We start from the raw sequence: 24,161 nt of genomic DNA on the forward strand, positions 1-24,161 counted from the left end.
GGGCCCGTTACTGAGGTCGGTGTGGTGCACTCTGGGGTTCCCCAGCGATCAGTTTTGGGCCCGTTACTTTTTAGTATTTACATTTTTCCTTTTGGCCAACTTTTAAGAACACTTGGTCTTAACTTTCACTTTTATGCCGATGTGCTCAATATTTGTGCGAGCTCTTAACCCCCTACACTCCTACACGTGCTTTACGATCTTCTGAAGCTGGTCTTTTAACTGTCCAAACAACACGGCTAAAAACTATGGGTGATCGGGCTTTTTCTTCTTTGGCTCCTAAATTGTGGAATTCCCTGCCCTCTGAGATTAGGAATGCAGAATCCCTTAGTGTTTTTTAATCGTCTCTTAAAACTGTGGCTTTTATGTGATTCGTGTGATTACTGTGTTTGTTATTATATTGGCTTTCTATTTTTATTGCTTGTTTAGTTTTTACTGCCTAGACTGTTGTGTATCTTTCTAATTTCATTATTTTTATGTAAAGTGCTTTGAGATCCTACTTTTAAAGGCACTATATAAAATAAAGTTTATTATTATTATTATTGTTTCCTATGTGTAACACCAAGGACCCTGCTGGAAATAAGTATTTTACTTTAGCATGTTATCCTTTGGATTACTGTCTTTTTATCATCTTGATCCAGAAATAAATAAATAAATAAATAAAACTCTGCCAAAGGCTCCGTTAGCACCAACACTGCAGTACTACAGACCTGACAAAATTCAAATTTCAATTCTTCAAATAAATGCTAATGAGCTGCTGCTCCCGGCACAGAGGGTGGGGCTTCAAGAGCTTGTGTGTTAGCATCTTCGATTACACAGACACACTGAATTTCAAAAACTTTTAGCATTTTATGTTTAAACCAGAGGTGGACAAAGATGGAGAGACTCAAGATGATGTCACAACATGTAGAATGTAACATGAATGGTCAGTTGATGAATTTATGTAGCTGATGTGAAATTAACTTCTAGTCATTGATTATCATATTCTGTTATGATAATCTATAAATCACAATCCCGGGGGCGGGGTGTATGTAAATTTTAGGGTTAGTGATGTCAATAACCCGCGAAGAAGCTCAGCCGTTTGTTGTAGTCCTTAAAAAGCAGTTTCTGTTAAAGAAAAGATCTCCCTTTGCTTTGAACTTTGAGCGTCGTAACTTTGCAGATGTTATGCTCAAACAGCAACAATACACACTAACTAATGTGAAAAAGTGAAATCATAATCAACCACCCCATTAAGACATGCAATTTCATGGAGAGAAAACAAATGCGAACCCTTTTTTTTCTTTTGCAAAAACTGGCAATTAAATTCATTTTTAAAAGTAATAAAAAACATTTGCACACAACGATACAGTATGTGAAGATGCTTTTTGAATGGTGTGTTCAATAGCAACATTTTCATTGTTTGTCTGTTTTGTAAGCAGACTCTGTTTGTGTTAGAGATGCGCGGTTGGCTGTTATAGCCTGGATAAACCGTGGATCGGGCGGATGGCGTGACGAAAAAAAATATTTTAATTAAATTCGGGTGGGTGGCGGGCGGTTTCTAGTCTCGCGGCTGTCATCAGCAGCGCCTTGTATCAGCGGATAGCGGGCAGGAAAATTGGTCAAAAACGTTGGTGTCGATGGATGGCGGACGGATGATGATTTTTGTGATGCGGTCGCGGATGAAATAATAGCCCATCCGCGCATCTCTAGTTTGTGACTTATTTAATGATCAGATCACATTTTATGCAGTAAATTTATGCAGAAATCTGAAGTATCAGGTTATCTGCTGAGGTAGGAACCTTGTGCAGGTGATCGTTTGGAAGGGAGAACAATAGAGGCGTGGGTTCAACGGAGACACTGCTGTGGTCCTTGTGTAGAGCCTCCTATAAAGGTTACGGTGTACCTATAAACCACGTAACATGGTGTCAGAAGTAAAAACTTTATTTTAACGAACGTCTACAAGTAAGAGATAACATAGGACGACGGCAAGTTTTTTTTCTCTCTCCGCCTCACTGAAAGTTTGGGGCTAACGCTAATGTAGCGAGCTCACAGACGGCAACATGAATCAGTTTCAAGTTTCTCCACCAGAGAAGTTCACATTCAAAGCCGAAGATTGGACTAAGTGGATTAAACGCTTTGAGAGATTCCGCATCGCATCTGGATTGGAGACACAAGCGGATGAAAATCAAGTGAAAGCACTGATTTACACAATGGGGGAGGAGGCGGAGGATATACTGGTTTCCCCGCATCTCAGCCCAGAGGAAGCGAGTGAGTACGACACGGCCAAGAGGAAGTTGGATGCTCACTTTGTAACACGCAGAAATGTGATCTTGGAGAGGGCAAAGTTTAACCAGAGGCAGCAAGAAATGGGTTAGTCGGCTGACAGCTTTCACACAACGCTGCACTGCCTAACGGAGCACTGCGGATACGGTGCTCTGCATGACGAGATGGTGAGAGATAGACTTGTTGTGGGTCTGAGAGATAAACGCTTGTCAGAACAGCTACAACTCGATCCTGAACTGACTCTAGAGAAAGCAATTAACAAAGCGAGCAGGTAAAGAAGCAACAAGAAATGCTAAAAATTAACTTTAAAACCGATATCTCCAACACTCAGCTCGACAGCATGCACGTGCGGCAGCGCAATAGCGCACGTTCAAAGCAACACAAGCCGCAACACAAGCAAACAGATAAAACACAGCAGCAAAGACAGACACAATGCAGAAGATTCAAGATTCAAGATGGCATAGCCTACAACAGAGGCCTTCAATTCTGCTCCTGGAGGGCCACTGTCCTGCAGAGTTTAGTTCCAACCCTAATCAAACACACCTGAATCAGCTCAGCAAGCTCTTCAGGTTGGAACTAAACTCTGCAGGACAGTGGCCCTCCAGGAGCAGGATTGAAGGCCTACAACAATGTCCAGCTAGGGAGTTAGTGTGCAATAACTGCAGAAAAAAGGGACATTACGCCAGAGTGTGCAAAACCAAAAGAATGTGTGAAATGCAGGTAGCTACAGTGATTGAGGACACTGATGAGGAAGTTGCATTTCTGGGCTCACTGTCAGCGAACGTAAATGGCAGCCCATGGATGACAGACATACATGTGGAGAATCTCAATGCACGCTTTAAAATCGACACTGGCGCAGATGTCACCGCAATACCTGAAATGCTGTACAACCAGGGTCAGTTAAGCAGGCTGGAGAGGCCAATGAGGGTTCTGATGGGGCCAGGAGGGACTCGTCTCAATGTGAAGGGCAAGTTCAAAGCCACTCTCAGAAAGAACAGTAAAAGTACTAAAGAAGAAATATACATTATGGAGGGGCCGTGCACACCACTGCTAGCCGGGCTTGCTAAAGAGGCTCTGCAGTTGGTCGCCAGAATAAATAACATTAGCCTGGATTCCAAAGAGACAGTAAAAAGGGAGTTCCCAAAGCTTTTCTGTGGATTAGGTAAAATGGAGGGCGAGTACAACATAGTACTGAAACCAGGCGCTCAGCCTTTCTCTCTCTCAACCCCCAGGCACATCTCCCTCCCACTCCTGCCAAATGTCAGAGAGGAGCTGGACCGTATGGAGCAGCAGGGAGATCTCAAAGGTGGAGGGGCCCACTGAATGGGCAAGGTGAGAATATCCACCGATCTCACAGAACTGAACAAATCCGTTATGAGTGAGAAGCACCCCCTCCCCTCAGTTGAACACACCTTAGAACAGCTTGCTGGGGCCAAAGTGTTTTCAAAGCTAGACGCCAACGCATATTACACTTTCCAAGGAGTCATCTCTGCTAACCCCTTTCATAACTCCAGAAGCGCATGTCACGCATCCTGGAGGGCCTGGAGGGTGTTTTGTGTCAGATGGATGATGTGCTCACGTGGGGAGCCACACAGACGGAGCATGATGAGAGACTGTGGAGAGTACTGTCACAACTGCAGGAGTGACGCTTAACGACAAGTGTGAGTTTTCCAAGAACAGGATAAAGTTCCTGGGACAGGTCATTGAGGCATCAGGCGTCAGCGCTGATCCTGATAAAGTGAGCGCTGTAAAAGCCATGTCAGCACCCAGTAACGTCAGCGAGGTGAGACACTTCCTGGGGATGACAAACCACCTGGGGAAGTTCCTGCCTCACTTGGCTGAGAAAACACGACCACTCAGAGACCTGCTTAGAAAGTCCAGTATGTGGGCCTGGGGGCCGCAACAACAGCAGGCCTTCGATAGCATCAAAGAAGAACTGACGACACCCCCATGGCTTGCATTGTATGACCCTAATGCTGAAATGCTTGTCTCCTCTGATTTGTCCTCATATTGGATGGGCGCCGTTCTTCTCCAGCGTCAAACCGACAGAGTGTGAAAACCCTCAGCAGCACTGAGCAGCGATATGCCCAGATTGAGAAGGCGCTAGCATCAACATGGGCCTGCGAGAGGTTTGCAGAGTTCCTCATTGGGAAGAGTTTTAACATTGAAACCGACCACAAGCCCGTTTCCTCTACTAGACTCAAAGAGCTTAGATGAACTTCCTCCACGCATACAGCGTCTGCGCATGCGTCTAATGAGGTTTGTTTACATCATATTATGTGGCTGGCAAAGACATTGCAACTGCGGATGTGCTATCCCGAGCTCCTGTCAGAGACACTGCAGAAATTGATCAGTAATTGATTGTCGCCAACTTTTGTTATTAGCAGCCAATTAAGTGTTTACAGAAGCACATGTTCAAAGTGCTTCATAGCTGAACAGTATGGATAAAGTTGAGAAGCATAATTGTGTATAATGATGGAATGGATTATATTTTGCAGTATAAGTAGTAATCGGAAGAGCCTTCTGTTACAGTTTAGAGTTTCTCTTAATGTTTATTCTTGCATTTGCACAAGATTATTCTGTTTAGAAAGGGGGATGTAGTATCAGATTAACTAATGAGGTAGGAACCTTGTGCAGGTGGTTGTTTGGAAGGGAGAACAATAAAGCCGTGGGTTCAACGGAGACACTGCTGTGGTCCTTGTGTAGACCCTCCTATAAAGGTTACGTTGTACCTATAAACCATGTAACAAGATCCATGATAAAACCAAACATTCCATTTCCTAATTCCAACTAACTCTTCCATATAATTTTAGGTTCTACTGCTTTGTGATTCTTTATGACAGAATATTAAAGCTGAATTAAACAAACTGGACTGGAGCAAAAATACAGGGCTTGACATTAACGCACCAACCCACTAAATGCGGGTACATTTCAGCAGTGGCGTGAAACGCAGCCACTCCTACTAGCCCCTTTGGCGGGTTGAAAATATAACATATACATTTTGTCAACAATATCGATTTCTCAATATATATCGGTACTAAAATATCTGAAACACTTCCAATAATAATTTACTGCAGAATAAACACAAGATATGGCCACAGCGAGTTGACACACAAACCAGCCTCCAATCACTGGAGATGTAATATAAATCTATGGTGTCCCCTGAATGTGTCTGTGAAATTTCAGCTCAAAATACCCCCCAGATCATTAATTATAGCTTATAAAATTATAGCTATCATGAGCAAAAATGCGCCGTTTTTGTGTATGTCCCTTTAGATGCAAATGAGCTGCTGCTCCGCCCCCGTTTCAGAAGAGAGCCGATCCTTTAAACGAGCTTCAGCTACTCTAGCAATAACACATTTCATGTGGAGTTACATTGATTCTGATCTGACATTACACATTGACATTGATCTAATTGACTTGCATACCTTCATGTTCAACTTTATATTTTAGTTTACACAAGTTAACACAGTTTCCTGAGGTCTTTTTAAGACAGCTGTGAAAACGTTGAGTTATGCATATAACTACTGTTCCCAGAGGGAGGGAAAAGAGGTACAACACATTACTATGGGATATCGTGCTCTAGCGCCCTCTGCTGAAGACACCTTTATTCACACCTGAAAGGCCAATGATGCATGACGATGTGGGCTGGGCTACCTGCCCACAGTATATAAATGCAGTCATATGCGTTATTCCCTTTGTTCAGTCCAGCTCTTCACCTGGATCCCGACTGCGCGAGTGTGTATCACGACTAATAAAGTGCAGGAGTAACAAAACATTTTCTTTGTCTATTTCTTTGTTTTATAATATAACTTTGCTTTTCATTTATTACTTAAAAGCTCACTTGAAGTTTTTTGATTGCTACATTAAAAATGAATAGCCTAACTGATAAAGTTCACTCATTATTTAAAACAAGTGAACATTCATTAATAAAATAAGAACAAATGCACAAATTACAAGCAGAGATGAATACTAAATAAAGTTTACAAAGTCTAACAGTAGTATTCAGGTACAGAAATTAAGCCTAAATGTAAAATAACACTATTTGTTCACTGTATAAATTAAATATAGTTTCATCTTTGTTAAATCTGTATTTTGTTGTTTTATTAATATCAATAACACAGAAAACTGTGCATGTATATATATTAAGTGTGTGCTGTCGCTTTAAGACCGACTGCACAGACTGGAAAAAAATGACAAATCCATTTCTTTCTCAACTGTTCACTTATGACAACTAACGAGAGAATAGTTGTTGAGACGTCCATTTAGACAGGTATTTTGACAATTTTGTGTTTGTGTCCGTTCAAGGGCAAGGAAACGCGAAAGAGGAATCAATTCTGCATTCGAGCGCTGTCTGACACACACCTCTCTCTCTCTCGGTGCGCTTTGAGTGTGTGTGGCTGGGGGCTGTGCGCACAGATAATGCGCGAGTCCCGGTTTTCGTCTCTTCTTCTGCGATTAAAATTGTTTGAATGTGTAAATTGGCAAGACGATACACGTCCAAATGATAAACTTTCACTCTATGATGGTTATATTTAGCAATTAATCCGCGAATCACATGCGTGCCGAACTGCAGAACCGAAGTGCGATCCATTCCACCCTTAGCGCGTTCTCGTTGAATATCATTGGCAGAATCGTAGAAATGCAGGATTAAGATCGCATGGGGGGGTTGAATCGAGATTGCGATCTTTTAACGATTAATCGTGCAGCCCTATGTTGTACCTCGTTTCCCTCCCTCTGGGAACAACAGTAGTTATATGCATAACTCAACGTTTCCATTCAGTCGGTCAACTTGGTACAACATATTACTATGGGACCTATATTCACGCCCCGCCAAGTCGCTGAACTAAACGTAAGGGACCAGCACCGCCACATGACCCTTTTTCAAAAGAGTGTTGGCCCCTGGTTAGAGGATCCCTGCGGTGAGCATGGCCTGATTTACCATCGCCACAGTGAGATCTTGCCGGTACACTGGAGACACGTGCACAGTAATGCCTATAACTGGCATCGGCATGAAAATCTTAAACCAAACCCATGACATTTTCATGCCCTAGAGTGCTCACACACCCCTCCAGGCAGAACCAACTCTATCTATAGACAGCTTTCTACAATTCCATGTGAAAGACGTCGCTTACATAGCGCCTCTCACTAGCTGAGTTGGAAAACATGACAAAAGGCCGGTCAGACAAGCGTTTAGCCTGTATCTGCTCAATGTACATGCGTATAACTCGCACAGGGCACAAAGCAAGTCTCCTGTCTTCCTCTTGAGTCAGAGATTGCAGGCAGCTCGAACGAGAGCGCACTCCCGACATGACTTTAGGCATAGAAGTTGCGTTCGGACACAGCATCACCAAACACAAATCAGGTGCAAAAGTGCGAAACTATTTGAGTTTCGTCTCAAGGGTAAATATATCTGCGAGTCATCCGCATAAAAATGGTATGAAATACCATGTTTTTTAAAAATGTTTCCGAGAGGGAGAAGGTACTTGAAAGTACTACCAAAGTACTTGAAACCAAATACACTAGATAGTGCACATCCGCAGAAAATTTTCTTCTACCCACGCGGCCAAAGGAGTATACTTTGAAAAGCTCACGCTCTCAAAATGTAGTATACCCGGGTCCTTAATGTGCTCTTGACAAGCCGCAACGGCCGTCCAATAAAGTTCCAGCGTGGAATGTTTTTTTTTTGTTTTGTTTTTTCAGAGAAGAAATCAGTATCCCCTCAATGGGGCACTGTTATGGCGATACAGGTCTTCCCCTGCACCAAGCTTCAAATACGCGCTACTTTCACACAATGCACTTCAAAATGCAAGCACTCTGTTTTGTAGCTTCAATCAGATTCTCCCTCCCTCAACTGGTTGGCCCCTAGAGACCACAGTGCTGGCCTGCTGGCCGAGGGTGCAGAATCTGCCTCCTGCCTGGGACGGCAGGTCCCTGCATAGGGAAAGAAACCAAAGTGTCCTTAACAGCACCGTTATTGATGCTTGTGTACCATGTCTTTGCTGGCCAGCAAGAAATCACCAAAATCAGTGACAGACCCTTCTGCGTACACCAGAGTCCTGGGCAATGCTGTGACAGGGCATTCACCCCCAGTGGAGCACTTCTGTCAATAATCAAGAAAACAGCGGCCCGTGTTTTCTGCAAATGTAAAAATATCCACATCAGCCTTGCCAAAACCAATCCCAGATCTGCGCCACAATTCAAGTGTGCATGCACACGCCACTCCAGGGGAAACTCTGGTCTGCCCCGTATCAAGCGCATCCGTGCCACTTGCAGCAGGGACAGTGAGGGAGTACCCCCTTGGCTGCTTGTATACGACCACAGTTGTATTTTTCATTCCGAATAACAAGCTTGCCCTGTTGGGCCAAGCGTTTCAATATCAGGGGAACTACTCCAAAAAGTTTGTGACACTGGTCTCACCACTCTCTTACAGAGTTCCTTGTTTGTGTCGTGACGCATTTGTCATCACTACTACACATGACGTAACTCTGCCCAGGGAAATTCCTTCTGTCAACAAATTCAGGTTTCCCAGGTTGGTAGGTATTGGAGCCTGAACGCACAAAGGCGCTACGGACATATGCTTAAATGTCGCATAGCCTACAGCAAACTACCGAGTGGCCAGCACCGGCATTGCACATACAAAAAGGAGAATCCAGCTGTACGAAGCCATGAGCCCCAGCAGTCTTAATACTGTAAGGAGAAAACGAGCATGCCTCCCCAGCCAAACCTGAGCCAGACAGCGAAAATCATCTGCCCTCTGTTCGGTTCTGCATCTATCTCCAGACCGAGATTTAACAGACCGAGATATAATAGCCCCTTTTGAGATTATCTGGAATCCCAGAGCTTGTAAATGTTAAACAAGTGTACGTGTTTGTAACATTGCTTGTTCCATGCTGTCTTAAGCCAGGAGCAGTTCGTCCAAATAGGTGAACGATATTATACTCTGATGGCACAGCAGTACAACCACCGCTTCTGCACATCTTCCAGATATGTACGGTGCTATAGGGGCCTAAAACTTGTAGGCAATCCCCTCAACGGAGACCTCAGAAAATGTTCTGTGCTCCGGGTGGATTGTGGTAATATGCATCAGCAAATACACCAATGTAAGCCATACCTGAGGATGCAGATGGCATATCAGGTGATATACTGCAAGCATTTCTAAACTTGTAACACATTAAAGTGTGTTCATCTGCTGTAAATCTAAGACAGGATGCATTTTTTTTTATGGGGGAGGAATTAACAGCTGAAAAACCTCTTCCTCCATCTTCGCTTGTGGCAAAGCCGGAGTTGCCTTTTATTTTTACTTTTGCTGAGAACATTGATTTCCCCTCTCAGTACTGGGGAAGCCCTCTCGGACACCGAAGTTGCAGTTATTCCACCGAAACAGAGGCGGGCGCGAGAGAGACCGCAGCAGACAGCCCTACTGGAATCGTGCGAAGCCAAGGTGTTCGTGCACGCGCGCCACCTGGGCTGTCTGCCTCTATGAGCTCGAGGCAGACAGCTAGGATTCCCAGGCATCACACCTAGTCCTAGGGAACCCCACGTCTTATTGCAAACCTTGCTCTGCTGTATTGCATATCACTACATTTTCCTTCTCTGTCGGCACACGGCCAGACTACGAGATTAGCGATTCCAATGCATTATTATTGTTTTGACAAGCAAACACATGAGGCTTTGTATGCTGAACACATTTATTTTATTGACAACATAAATAAATGAACCCGCTATTTTGCAGGCTTATTTTTACCCATATAGATCTACAGGCGAGTTCTCATCCACTGTTTCTCTGTATCAGGCCAGGTCACTCGACCGACAAACTTTGTTGCCGCTCTCCAATACAGATCGATGCAAGGGCCATCACTTCACTTCCACCCTCCTCAGGGGAGCCGTGATCTGTCCTGCTTAAAATATATATATATATATATATATATATATACAGTCAGAGCTTTCCTCCCCCGCATCCAGTGAGACAGAATTCAGACTCAAGAGAGCCTAGTCATGAACACTACCCCGACACTCCTCTGCCTCTATACGATCTTCTGACTTTCCGTGGCCTCCAAAAACGGTGATTGCCGTATCTGGATTAGTCCCCGAAGACAGGAGCAGACCGTGTTTGGCCACTGTCCCGCCGAGCATGTGCTACACGCCGCTCGAGTGTGCAACGTTAGAGCTGCCGGTGGTGCACAGCACACAGGATTGGGGTTGGAGAGATTCCAAACACACCAGTGTGAGTTACATTATATCTTAATAAACACCCACATAACTTATGTTTATATATTTCTCATGAAAAAGTGTTAGTTGTGCTAAACTCGAGCTAAAAACTTCTCTTTTATGCCTTTTCCTTCAACAATAGTAACCATCGTGGGTTTTCTTGTGAATGTGGCATGTTTGAACATTTTTGTTTGAGAAAAACTTATGAGCCATTTGCCAGCAAAGCTGTACTTGTGCTAAAAGTTTTCTCTTTCTGCCTTAGTTTCGACAAGAATCACCACCGTGGGCTTTTATTCCTGCGAAAATGTGGCGTGTTGGTGTTCCAACAGCACGGTGAAGAGCTGAAGAACAAAGGGAATGACGCATACGACTGCATTTATATGCTGTGGGCAGGTAGCCCCGCCCACGTAGTCATGCGTCATTGGCCTTTCAGGCGTGAATAAAGGTGTCTTCAACAGAGGGCGCTAGAGCGCGATATCCCATAGTAATGTGTTGTATCGAGTTGACCGACTGAATGGGAACTTTTTGTCCAATAGTGATCTGTGCCAGAACAGTTTGCATGTTGTGGCTTGTGAAAACCAAATGGCGGCGCCGTGGTTGGAAACGTGCAGATTAAGGGGAGGTAATATTACGATAAAATCTCCTTCCTACGTCAGAAGGGGAGTGAAATCTTAAACACGAAAAAAGTTGATTAGATTTTCATGATACGAGGAGTACTTGGAGATTTACGGCTTTCCATGTTTTCACTGTTATAAGGAGAAAGAAAAGGATTTGGGTGAAGTAGTGGAGACGGCGGGAGCATGGACTTTACATGTAAATGCGCCATGATTGTAGCGTAGAAATCTAGACGCACCCTAGCGGCAGCAAAATTTATTTTGCAGCCAGGGTAGTCTAGCAACTCTCCGTTGGCTTCTGAGCTGGAAAAAACAAACTCTAGTCAGGCCAATCACATTGTGTATAGAGTAGGTGGACAGGCTTAACATAATGACGACAGAGTTGTGACGGTTCCGCATGAATTCCCTGCTACTTGAAAACAAAGAAGATGGCCACTGCTGCTGGCGAACAGCGGTCTTTCGAATCGGCTCTGGAGGACTTGGAGTGAAGCTTTTCTTTGAGAAAAGAACAAAGAACGGCCCTTAACCCTTCGGAGTCTTGGGCTATTTTTGCCGTTTTTGAGTACTTTTTTATTTTGCGACAAACAAATGTTTATCATACCAATGTTTGGTATCTTTTTTTCAGCACAACATCACCTATATGACCAGACAGTTAGTTATTCACTTTGATGTACTGTATCAAGATACTGGACCCAAAAATCACACACAAAACCCGAATAGAAAAATTATAGCTTTTCTACTACAAAACACAAACATGCTCAATGAAGCATTTTAAAAGATTTAAAATGTAAACACAAGTTTTAAATGTCAACATATATAGGTACAATTCAGATAATCAAGCTATATACAAAAAAAATATTATTTACAAAAAAATAGCGGGTGTAGCCATGGGTCATTTTTTTTTCTTTTTAGCTTTGCCACTTTTTAAAAAAAATTGTGCACAATTATACAGAGAGCTATATTTAAGGCCTTTCATTCCCAGAGTATGAGGGTTCCCAAAAAGTGTAAAAACAACATAAAAAAGGTCAAATTGAGATAAAATAAAACTATATGCAGCAGAAAGCAGGCGTGGCAATAGGCGTTTCTTTTCTTTTTTGCTTAGGAACTCTACAAAACACTTCATGTACAATTACACAGATAGCTACATTATAGGGCTTTCATTCCTTAAGTAAGAGGGGTTCCTAAATAGTGCAAATATACCATACAAAAGGTAAAATGAACAAAATCAAACTATACATACAACTATTTACAACAAATATCAGGTGTGTTTTTTACTATAATTCTTTTTATCTGTGCCACTCCTCAAAACAATTTATCTATGTCTACTCCTAAACTACCTACTACTCCTAAACTACCTACACTACTCCTAAACTACTCTCAAAATCTACTCAAACTCTTCCAAAAACTAGCAGTAATATCTCTTTATATAATAACGTACATATGTCTCTTTGTCTACTCCGTAAATCTCCTGCCTTTCAATTTCGCTTCTTTGCTCAGTTGGCTCCTCCATTCCCTAAAATGTGCAGCCTGGAGAGCAGAGTCAGCAGATTCACACATTTTTCTCCGTTTTGTTTTATGACAAAAACCGACGAAGTTATTAGAATAAATGCAACGCCTGTCGCATCCCATCTTGCCGCCTTTTACGAACGCTTCTATTTTTTTATATAAAGTTTAAATGATCATACCTGCAGTTGAATTTTCTTATTGGATGTTGTGGTACTGCATGACGTAAGCAGGCAGCAGATCACCATGCCCTTGCCTACAGAGAGAAGCGGTTCTCATTCTTTGTAAACCCTAGAAATGGTTGTGCGTGAAAATCCCAATAACTGAGCAAAGTGTGAAATCTCAGACCGGCCCGTCTGGCACCAACAACCATGCCACGCTCAAAATTGCTTAAATCACCATTCTTTCCCATTCTGATATTCAGTTTGGAGTTCAGGAGATTGTCTTGACCAGGACCACACCCCTAAATGCATTGAAGTAACTGCCATGTGATTGGTCGATTAGATAATTGTATTAATGAGAAATTGAACAGGTGTTCCTAATAATCCTTTAGGTTAGTTATATATATAGCATGTTCAGATATTTATACAACAAACTCAGTCTACACCATATGTTTTGGTCATCGCTCTGAATCTGATCTGGATGTAGTCTTTGACAAAGTAGAGTCTTTGACAGAGTAAAACCTTTGTTTTTTTTTGCTTAAAAGCGATTTTTAAAAAGAGCAGACCCTCTGCTTTTAAACACGTTTTATTATAGCTTCATGTGCTCCTTTTTTTAATCAACACTTGATATGGGTAAGTTTCATAAAAAAAGCAACATTTTATATATATAGCATGTTCAGATATTTGTACAACAAAATATTCTGGCGGGGAACAAGCTAATATACTTTCTGCCAAATTATGAGATGATATTAAAAATATCTATATTGCATTTTTTCATACATACGCAAAGTAGCATATTTGCATCTGTCCATGTATATAATATTAAATACTATTTTTTACTTAATTGTTTACTGTTTAGACTAATGGTTGGCCAACTCTCAACCACATTTACTGTTATGTTAGAGAGGAATTACAGTATTAATGTTTACTGATCATGTTGGACCTTCACCCAAGACTGTGGGTACTGTAACAACTCATAAAAACATTCAGATCACCTTGTGGTTTGGGGTAGCCTAGTCTGGGCCAGCCATAAGGGTGTCCATCCACTCCTAGTAGAGTAGGCTATATTCCTGCTCCATACCAAACCAAGGGTGGAGATCTTTGACCTTCTTACAGCTGTTACGTGATTCAAATCTAAGAGAGAAAAAAAACAAGACTCTTTGGTATTTTGATCAGTATGTAGTTTTGCAACATTTGAATAAATGTAAATATAGCCTATTTAAATGGTATAAAACTTTTCATACTGATCTCTACCGAACACGCTGGGCGTCTTGCAATGCTTCAGGGTTGGGAGCCGAAGCACCTGCTTCGCTGTGACCACTCGGTTCATCCATTGCGGTCTGGTCTTCTGTCACAGTCAGTGCTCGAAGTGGGGCGGTACTCACTGGTACGCAGTACCGGCACTTCTACATTTTACTCTTAAGCGTACCTGCACTTTTTCTTTCGTACCGCTACTTCTCGCATGTAGCCGGTACTCTACCACTGACAGAAAAAAGCGTCAGTGTCAAGCCCGTTTCACATATACACTGTTGCAGTGCGTATGTGGTGCATATTTTTTCCGCACCCGTATTAACAGGTTAGAGCGTTCACACTGCACGCGGATGCGCTCCGGCGATCCGTTCCAGGAGCGGTGTGTAGCCTATACAGCAGTGCAGAGATCGGTTCCACACCGAGTCTATTTTCTGCTGTGCTGCACGTGCTGAATTAAAGTTACAGCGCATGGTTCGTGGTCTAAATGAACACAGATTGACATGAAAATATAATAATCTTACCATTAATGCATTTAATTAAATAAAATGTATAGTATCTCACCATAAATGTATTTTTGGACTTGGAGGAGTTCCGTTCTCACACACACACGCACACACATAGACACGCGCGCGCACACACGCACGACTTGTTTAAATACATTTATGTTGTTAATAAATAGTTGTTGTGCCAGCAATATCTCCAAGTCTTGTTTTTCACAGTAGAAAAATTATGACTTGCCAGTGCAAGAGAGTACCGGCACCTTTTCCCCCCACTTCAAGCACTGGTGGTCACAGTATCTGAATGACGCAGACAGGTGGATTTAATACAGCAGTTTATTGAACACAAAGCGGGCAATCACAGCAGGAGAGGAGTAGCAATGAACAAAGTCTCTTATCTGGCTCAGGACGGAAACAACGATGAAGGCAGGAGTCCGGAGGCTGACTGCAGGATGGAGGAATGAACAGATGAGAATCTTCACACGGATAGCAGGTAAGCGGTACAGATAGAATCACGAGGGAGAGTCAGGGGGTCGATGGTGTATCAACGAGACCAGACAGAGAACTGAAAGTGAAGGTGGTGTATATGCCAGTGATGAGAGAGCGATGAGTAACAGGTGACGATGACAGGTGCGGGTGATCAATACTCAGGGGACGCGGAACGAGTGGGAGGAGTGAGGAGTTCTGGAGTTTCCGTGACACAGACATAATTTTTGGCATGGTAAAAAGAACAGAGAAACAACAAAATATGAATAACTGATTATATTGTTGTCAATGTATGCTTTTCCTGTGAGCTTTTTGTTTTTCTATAAATTTTTTTGCTGTTGTAGTTTAGCTACCTTTTGTGCCAAATAATATTGCCAGATAAATACATTAACCAAGTTTTTTTGCCTGCTTGATTTTTGCTCTTCTTCAATGTAGAAATTAATATAAAAAACAAGCTTTGTGTGTGTGTGTGTGTGTTGCTGTGTATTCTTTTCTCTCACATCCACTGTGGCTGTTTCTCACTAAAACCCCAAAAAAATTGGTTGACAGTTTATGGCCACTTTGAAGACATGTTTGCCTTGTTTTTCCTACTTTTAAACTGAGATGAAACCCCCTGCAGTAAATAAATAAACCCCTGGAGAGAAGACACCGCCTTGCCCAAACTTATCTCCTCATTTATCAATGCATTTCCCCTCCTACTCCCTTCCTTTCTGCCTGATTCAAGTCACTGAAAGTACACTGAGAATGTCTATATCTCACTTATGATGCATCATGTGAATATTTTCTTTTTTTCTTTCTTTTCATGTTTTGTATAATTTTAAATATCTTGGTGCGATTGGTAAAATGCTCTCAATTTCATTACAGTTATTGATATTATGAGAAAGATTGAAAACTAAGGAGAATTCTGTTCTCCTTTTTTGGGTGGTGTCTCAAGATATCTGATAATTCTCTCCTTTTTGCAGTCAATGAATGCACTTACTGATAAGCTTGTGTTATGTTAATGTATCTATTAGGTTGCTTCGTTTTTGTACATTGTGAACCGGTATTTACACCCTTGTTAATTTGGCTATTATAAAAACCTGTTCACCTAAATCCTCTGCATTGCTGTGGCAGTTAACTTGGAATGTAGTATTTTGACTTCTCTTTGTGTGCCGGATGGAATGACTGTTAACCCTGGACAGGTTTTAAAGAGATTGTGTTGTACAGAGAATCAGGCAAACTAAGGTGTATGATCATTTGATACAGCATATCAAGCCTGCCTGCAAGTCATGTGTCAAAAAACATTTTTCAGATAAAATTTTTAATTTAATTTAAATAACAATGATTTACAGACAAATATAACGTTCCCTCTGCCTAAACATTCACAATAACTTATTTGTTTCCAAAGGTGTGTTATTCCAGTTCTTGAACATCTTTGCCCTCTTCCAGCATGCATGTGCTGGCCATTGCGCAGGTCACGGCATATGGGTCACAGTTGGCGGCAGGACGGCGGTCCTCAAAGTAACCGCATTTATCCTGACCCACCTGACGAGGGATACGGACACTCGCCCCGCGGTTAGCAACACCTGCTGAGAAATCAGTGATGCTGGCGGTCTCGTGATGACCTGTGAGGCGACGCTTGTTATCTTCTCCACCGTGTGGGTCGTAGACTCGAATATGCTCTGCATGTCGCTTACTGAGTTTCTCGATGGCTTTCTCAATGTGCCTGATGAGAGGAGGACGATGGAAGTTAGATGACATGGCAATAACACTGAAACACAACTCACACTCTCTGTTTTAGTCTCTCTGACTTTTATGATTGTGTATGTGTGTATGCATAAGTGAGTACATACTCAATTCCTCCTTCTTCTCTCATTTGCATTGTGCTCACATTGATGTGGCAACCGGCTCCGTTCCAGTCTCCTGTCATGGGTTTTGGATCCAGGGTGGCCACCACTCCGAAATCTTCACACACCCTGTGTAGCAGGAAACGTGCCATCCACAGATGATCTCCCATCTCAATTCCTTCACATGGACCCACCTGGAACTCCCACTGCGGAGAGAGTAAACTATCCTCACTGGCCATCCAGTACATAGATATACATAATAGAGATCTATAGATGTTTTGTTTTTGTAAATAAATAGTGTCTACTGTATCTCTAATACCTAATAACTTCATGGTAGTTACCTGAGAGGGCATGACCTCTGCGTTAGTGCCACAGATTTTGATGCCAGCATAAAGACAGGCTTTATAATGACAATCCACAATGTCTCTGCCAAAGGCTCTGTCAGCACCAACACTGCAGTAATACGGACCTGACAGAAGAGAGACACAAAATGGTCCTCTTAAAAATATAGGATTGTCACAGATGCCATTTTATTGCAAAATCAGTCACATAAAAACTCTCTAAAGAAATGTCAGCAAACCTGAACATGAACAGTAAAATGAGTCACAGGCAGAGTGTGTTTTCTGATTGAATATAAAAATAAAATCTTATTAAAATCGTATTAAATATAATATGATCTCAATGATAATAAAATTGCACTGCTATAGGGACGTTGTAAGTGTGGTATTCAAAATATCCCCCAAAGCACTTTTAAAACCAAATACCATTATAAGGTGTTACAAATGATCATTACGTTTTATGTTGCGCCCTTAACCTAGACTGTGGATGTAACAACTCATGATAACATTCAAATCACCTTGTGGTTTGGGGTAGCCTAGTCTGGGCCAGCCATAAGGGTGTCCATCCACTCCTAGTAGAGTATATTCCTGCTCCATACCAAACCAAGGGTGGAGATCTTTGACCTTCTCCATGACCTTGTTACAGCTGTTACGATGATTCGATTCTAAGAGAACACATGAAGGTACCAGGGTTTAAATCATCTATAGTTCTAAACAACTTCAGAAGATAGCATCATCTTTCACTCTTTCACTATTTAGTTTTATGGTGTGACACATACATGAAATGTTTCTTATATATGTTATACATAAAACATTATATACAAGAAACATTACATATATATCCTGATGTGTGCAACTAACCCATTAACATCTTAAAATATTTTTCAGCGAATTTTAAAATCCGTTTTAAAAATATGGTGCTTGTAGAACTTAAATTACAAACAAGGCAACAGTTTGCATGACTTAAACTTGACTTAACATGAACATGACTTAAATGAACTTAAAATGTTAAGTTGCCATGACTTAAATCTGCCCTAATTTTAACAACTAAAAACTTCGATTAACCAAATATATTCCTTTTATCAACAAGAAGTAATAAAACTTGAAAAAACTTTGTGGTTTAATAATGTGTCATTTTTTTAATAAGAAATGACACATTATGTCATATTCATTATTATTCATTATTAATGCACCAGTGCATGCTGTGAGGCCGGTGAATGAGACTGAATATATATATATATATATATATATATATATATATATATATATATATATATATATATATATATATATATATATATATATATATATATATATATGTATATATATGTATATAATGTGTAAAATGCATTTTGTTAACCTGCTATACTTTAAAAATTAATTAATAAAAAAAAAGCTGCACTTAGATGTATTGCTTGTGCTTCTTTTGAATGTGGCTCAAAACAGTAAGTTAATCAAAAACTACAATATGTAAATCTTTAGCATTATTTCTAGCATTATTTACTGACATTTTTTTTGTACAGTTTCCCAATCATACCTGCAGGTTCCCTGGTGTGCTTGAGCACTTCACACAGGACCAGTTTGTTTGGGTCCAAAATGAAGGGGTCCCTGAACATGCAGACGGGAATCAGTAGCATGTCGCTGTTGCTTCCTTTAGACTGACCTGTGCTGGAACCATCAAAGTTCCATTCGGGCAGATCTGCCAAAGGACAAGAAAAACCAGCATTTAACAAGATGTTGAGGATAAAAACAAAGAAAGTGAAACTTTGTTACCAGCTATGCTCTGTGGCTCCGAATTCATGGATCGAGTCTTGCTGCGCAGACCCTCCCCAGAGCCATCAATCCAGACATAAGTGACCTGACAGAAGTGTCCCTGAGGCAGACTGAGATACTGCTGCCGCAGAGCCTTGTTGAGGCTAGAGCTGTCAGATACGCAAGACATACTGGACCAGATTTATAGTAAATAATGTATCTGGAGAAGCAAAACAAGTAGAACATCGACTATGCTGTCAATGTAGATGTTTATTAAAATATCATAAATATTAATTATAATTATAATTAATGATAAATTCGGACAAATTTCAATCTAAAAACCTTTCAATTCTACTGTTTGTCAATACTCATTCCACAAATTTGTGTAGATTTAGATGGATAAAAATAAATAAATACTCTGAAATAGTTAACTATTTTCTTTACAATGCAATTTAATATAATGATAGCATTTAGACTGTTAATCATCTTTTATTTACAAATATATATATATATATATATATATATAAATATATATATTATCAAAATATTATATTTTCTTTGATTACACAGTGAATAATAAAAGCCAAGATAAATTGTACTGCTCATTAAAGTACCATAACTTACTCAGACAAGTGTATATGATGTTATCGTTCCACTCCTCACATGAAGACTGATGACCTGTGTGCTGAAACATTGAGTTTAAGAAGCCCTTCATTAATATATTATGTAGTGTTAGAGATGAATCATAAGATGGGCGTGATTTCCATTCTTAGATTTGATTCTGTGATGACAAAACAAAACGAGTCATTACACACCAATGCATTTAAACCTGTTTACCTGTAATTGCTACGATACTGCTGCTTGTTTTTTTTTTTCATTCATTAATTATTATTTTTTTCTGGGATGCATTACAAGATATTTTATAAGTATAGTTAAGCTGAATATACAATAGTAGATTTCTCTTGAGGCAATGAAGACTTGTGCATGTCTGCATGACCAGTATTTTCAGTGACAAATACAATCTACTCAACCGTTTTCTCACCTCAGCTCTCCTGCACACACAATTACACACTACCCTTAATGAGAGGCCTTTTTCCACTGCAAAGAGACATCAGCACAATCAAGGCACAGAGGAACCAAGCTTTTTACTTTGATATGAACAGACACTTGCTGTAAAAAACATGATTACTAAAGCTGATTTAATATCTAAATACACTTATGTAGTACACAACCTCTTCTAATGGTTTTGGCTTTTCATTCCCTAAAGGGAATCACAAGTCTTATTCCCACAAGTTACCTATAAACATAAAGAAGGTGTTTATGAAAATAAATAAAAAGGTGAAACAATGTAACGCTAGTTGAAACTCCGGTATCTGTAATATTTCAGAAGATACCTGGGCCAAGGCCCTCCAAAGTAGGCTATAGGTCTTGCTCCATCAGCTCTAATTTTCAGCTGATTTAATAAAGTTGTGAATAGATTGCACTACTCTCATATAAGTAACATTCTATATATCACTCTGTATCACCTTTGTGTATTAAATACAAGTTCAACAAGGGTATTCATTGTTTTTACTGTCAGGCTGATTTCCACTATATCCTCCTGTTGCAATATTAGGCCGGGTCCCTTTTTTGGAAACCTATAGTCTCAATCAAATCCAGACGGTACAATATGAGATGACAATAGCAAAGAAGGCAATTTTGTTGACGTGGAACAAAGTGTTTGTACCTAAATTTGAGATGTGGCTTACAGAGTTTAGAAGTGTGTTACATTATGTAAAAGATCAGATATGAAATTTCTTTTAATAATTGGGTAATCATTGGAATATTAAATAATTATTTTTTTATGTATGTATATGTAACTGTTTGTATGTGTTTCTGTATATATGTATGACTAGATATAGTATGTTTATGTATATTTTGTATTTATATATTTACCATTATTATCAATGTTTATTGTTGTTGTTACTGATTTGCTTCTATACCAGCTTGTGTAAGAATGGGAGAAAATCCCTTCAGCCATGTCCCAAAAAAGTGAAAAGCTTCTCAGAAGATATTAAAGAGCTCCATATTTTTATTAATGTCAGTGTTTTTTAAATTAAATGTTTTATATATTCAAGTACATTTGAATTCCATGTTTGGGTGTCTACATAGTCTACTTCTGGTAAAATGTTAAAAAAATGTAAATGTGTTGCAACCTGTTTATCCTGCATTGTGATGTTTTGGAACATTTACAAGTAAAAAACAACATTGTTTTATGACAAAACAATAATGACGTGGCGCACGATAATCTTGATGATGTAACCTTAAAATTAAATGTAACCTGTTTCCTGACACATCAGTATTCCTGGGTGGTTCACACTCATAGTAAAATAATAAAGGCACAACTAAAATTATACTTGCTTAACATATTAAAGAGCCAATTCAAACCTTTCTGGTGATACAAATCTAAAAAGAACAATGGTAAAATGTATAAAAGATACTTGGTGAATGCCTCAAATGTGAAAAAAAAAAAAAAAAAACATTACTACTAACATGAAGTGCATGTTTAATTTAAGTCCTTCACACAATGGTTAACACACTTGTTACATCTAAAAACAGAATTAGCTTTTTTTTTTTTAAATAAACAATATACAGGAAAAACATGCAAATTATATTTGCAAACTTGTTTTGACATCATTTACCAAATGGTTTTGATCAAAAGTGATCCGGGATTAAAAAATCCATGCTCAAGTGCACAGTGATATCAGATTGTGATTGTTCAGAGCTCCCAGATCACCTCAGGTTGGGACTGAACCTTGCTTTCGGCTACCACAACTCAAGGCAATATACTCAGTTTAAAGAAATAAAATAGCAGCTTTCAAATTACACAACAATTCTTAAAGGAACTGGCCAACCAAAAATGGATGATTCAATGTTTTCTGAAGCAAAACAATAGGCGTGGAAGAAAACTATTAGTACCTTTTTTACTATAATTCATTGCTTCTACATGGTCTTTTGTCAAATGAGCGCTCATGAGAGGGACATTGTGACACATGACATAAGTGCGTTGTAAAGCTCGCACAAGAACTGGCGAACCTTCTTGAGTTACTTCTCGTGCAAACTTCACCATGTACTTACATTTAAGTCGAGCTGAACTTACGAAAAAGTCTAGGGCAGTTCAGCGAAAGTTTATAGATAAAGGAGTTTAAAATATTAATTTCAATTTCAATTCAAGACATTGACTCATCCACTGGGGTCGTATTATTACCCGTCACGATCGCTGGGTGTGGTTTTGCAAGCGTCAACCAGCAGCAACCATTCACTGGCATTATATGGACACATCTAGAGGATTATTTTCTTAAAAATCTTCGTTTGTGTTTATCTGAAAAAAGTCATACATGAGTAGGCCTATATATGATGAGAGAATTTTCATTTTTGAGTGAACCATCCTTTTAAGAAAGGATATTCAGAATTACAGTGAGAAGGAGAACTGTATTGAGCATCACAGCTGCAGTTACTACATAATCATGAATGTCAGTGAGCGGTCCAGCATAGCTTCAGTGAGTGATCACAGTGCAGGATGGATGATTAAGAATCACATGTATGGATCATATGTTCACACACAGCAGCTCTCATGTCATGCTTTCCTGACAATACGCCCAGTTTTCTTTGAGTCTCGTCTCCTTGACCGGGCCGGCTGGCTACTGACTCGCCATGTTTCATGACAGACACGGGCACTGTGGGTAAGAATAAGAACAACACAGACAGTTATGAAGGCATACACACATGCACATATTTAATTTGCTGTCTAAATAGGGGCTGTTTTGAGTTTTATGGTAGTCAACAGTGTGAAATGAATATTAACCCTTAAACACATACCTCAGGTGACCAGGGACATCATTCAATGCCCTCCTACTCATTCATTTTTTAAAGTTAGACACCTTCTTCTTAGTATTTCTCCATTATAAACAAAAAATTATAAAATAATGCCTGGTTTCCCATTCAAAAAATTTTTTTTGTGAAAATTGTATAGGGTCTATAGCTGTCTGGGGTCTGGGTAAAGATCCATCCGTGTTATAGATCCGGGTCGCTAAATACCCATATGTGATAATGATTGGCGAAACATTCATGCATTTAAGGGTTATAGTAGCTTCAGTCGTGTTTAGGCATATTTATTTAGAGGTAATATGTGGTAACAAAACCAAACATTTTAAGGCATACGGAATAACTCTTAAAAAGGTTTGGTCAGATTAGGTTCACGCGGGGAACATTTTTTAGTAATTGTGCGAGGTAAAAAAACAACACTTAAACATCTTACCCGGAGGACCACGTGAGGCTTTTATGTGGCTTGGCTGCTTGTCTCCTGTACTGCATCAGTCCACACACCAGCTCGTGAGCTATCATGACGTAAAGTAAGAATATGAGCACACCCGGGTCCATCCTGCCGGTAAGTGCAAGTATTCGCTATTATTTGACAGGTTTTTGCACAGCAATGCGGGTTGCACGGAATTTAGCCACAGGGTCACTGAATCTCACTCACGCGCTCGTTTGTTATCCCTCCCCGAGTCACTTCCCGTGTCTCGCGCTTCAAAAATAATAAATAAACAGCGGCATTTTACTCCCCATCACTGACTTGATAATCCGAGTTTTAATTGTGACACGGCAAAGCTTTTCATCGTTTACTGTTGACGTAGTGTGAGGATTTTGTTGTTTGAAATATATCCTATGAGCTTTTCGACAGACGGATCAGGACTAGGAGGATGATGTTGCCGTGGAGACCTCGTCGTTGCCAAGATACCTCGTAATTCAGTTTCAGTAGTGCCGAGATTGAAAAAGAAAATATAACATAGCTGCCATCATATCCGCATACAAGTCATTCCGAGAGAGAGAGAGAAAATACAATTTTGTGGCCCTCACACGTGTGTAAAACACTACAGGAAATTTTGCTGACAGCAACTGTTATGCTTTTCTGAAGGCTACAAAAATCTTGAAACTTAATTTTGGTTAATCATGTAACCAATTTTCATGTTTTTTAAACAGAACATATAGACAATCAGACAGACAGCAAAAGACAATCAGTCTAATAATACCTTATGGATAAAGGAACTGTAAACCTTTTTTAACACACACACACACACACACACACACACACACACACACACACACACACACACACACACACACACACACACACACACACACACACACACACACACACACAGAGAGAGAGAGAGAGAGAGAGATTGAAATATCTCAACACTATTAATAAATTAAGATATCC

At 40.2% G+C, this 24,161-nt stretch overlaps 1 protein-coding gene across 2 annotated transcripts; it reads right to left on the reverse strand.

Moving 5' to 3' along the window:
- Nucleotides 1-16,268: 16,268 nt before the first annotated feature.
- On the reverse strand, nucleotides 16,269-19,590 carry LOC143740749 (glutamine synthetase-like). 2 transcript variants are annotated; one of them, XM_077232769.1, is made up of 7 exons: nucleotides 19,526-19,590; nucleotides 18,923-19,121; nucleotides 18,687-18,848; nucleotides 17,668-17,814; nucleotides 17,153-17,280; nucleotides 16,818-17,017; nucleotides 16,269-16,690 (listed from the first exon to the last, which is right to left on the reverse strand). In XM_077232769.1, the coding sequence occupies exons 2-7, from the start codon at nucleotides 19,089-19,091 to the stop codon at nucleotides 16,378-16,380; spliced, it is 1,119 nt and encodes a 372-aa protein (XP_077088884.1). In that variant the 5' UTR covers nucleotides 19,092-19,121; nucleotides 19,526-19,590; the 3' UTR covers nucleotides 16,269-16,377. The 2 variants fall into 2 exon arrangements, with proteins under 2 accessions (XP_077088884.1, XP_077088885.1); XM_077232770.1 differs by having other exon boundaries at nucleotides 18,923-19,092; nucleotides 19,526-19,573.
- Between the last annotated feature and the right edge of the window lie 4,571 nt (nucleotides 19,591-24,161).

The sequence above is a fragment of the Siphateles boraxobius genome, unplaced genomic scaffold, assembly GCF_051911475.1.
Source record: "Siphateles boraxobius isolate OS27281-9 unplaced genomic scaffold, OSU_SipBor_1 18, whole genome shotgun sequence".
Taxonomy (NCBI): domain Eukaryota; kingdom Metazoa; phylum Chordata; class Actinopteri; order Cypriniformes; family Leuciscidae; genus Siphateles; species Siphateles boraxobius.

Coding starts and splice junctions, on each gene's coding strand:
- LOC143740749 (XM_077232769.1), bottom strand. CDS start 19,091: ATGTCTTGCGTATCTGACAGCTCTAGCCTCAACAAGGCTCTGCGGCAG. Junction 17,281..17,667: donor AGGCTACCCCAAACCACAAG/GTGATTTGAATG, acceptor CTCTTCTGTCAG/GTCCGTATTACTGCAGTGTT. Junction 16,691..16,817: donor AGAGAAGAAGGAGGAATTGA/GTATGTACTCAC, acceptor TCCTCTCATCAG/GCACATTGAGAAAGCCATCG.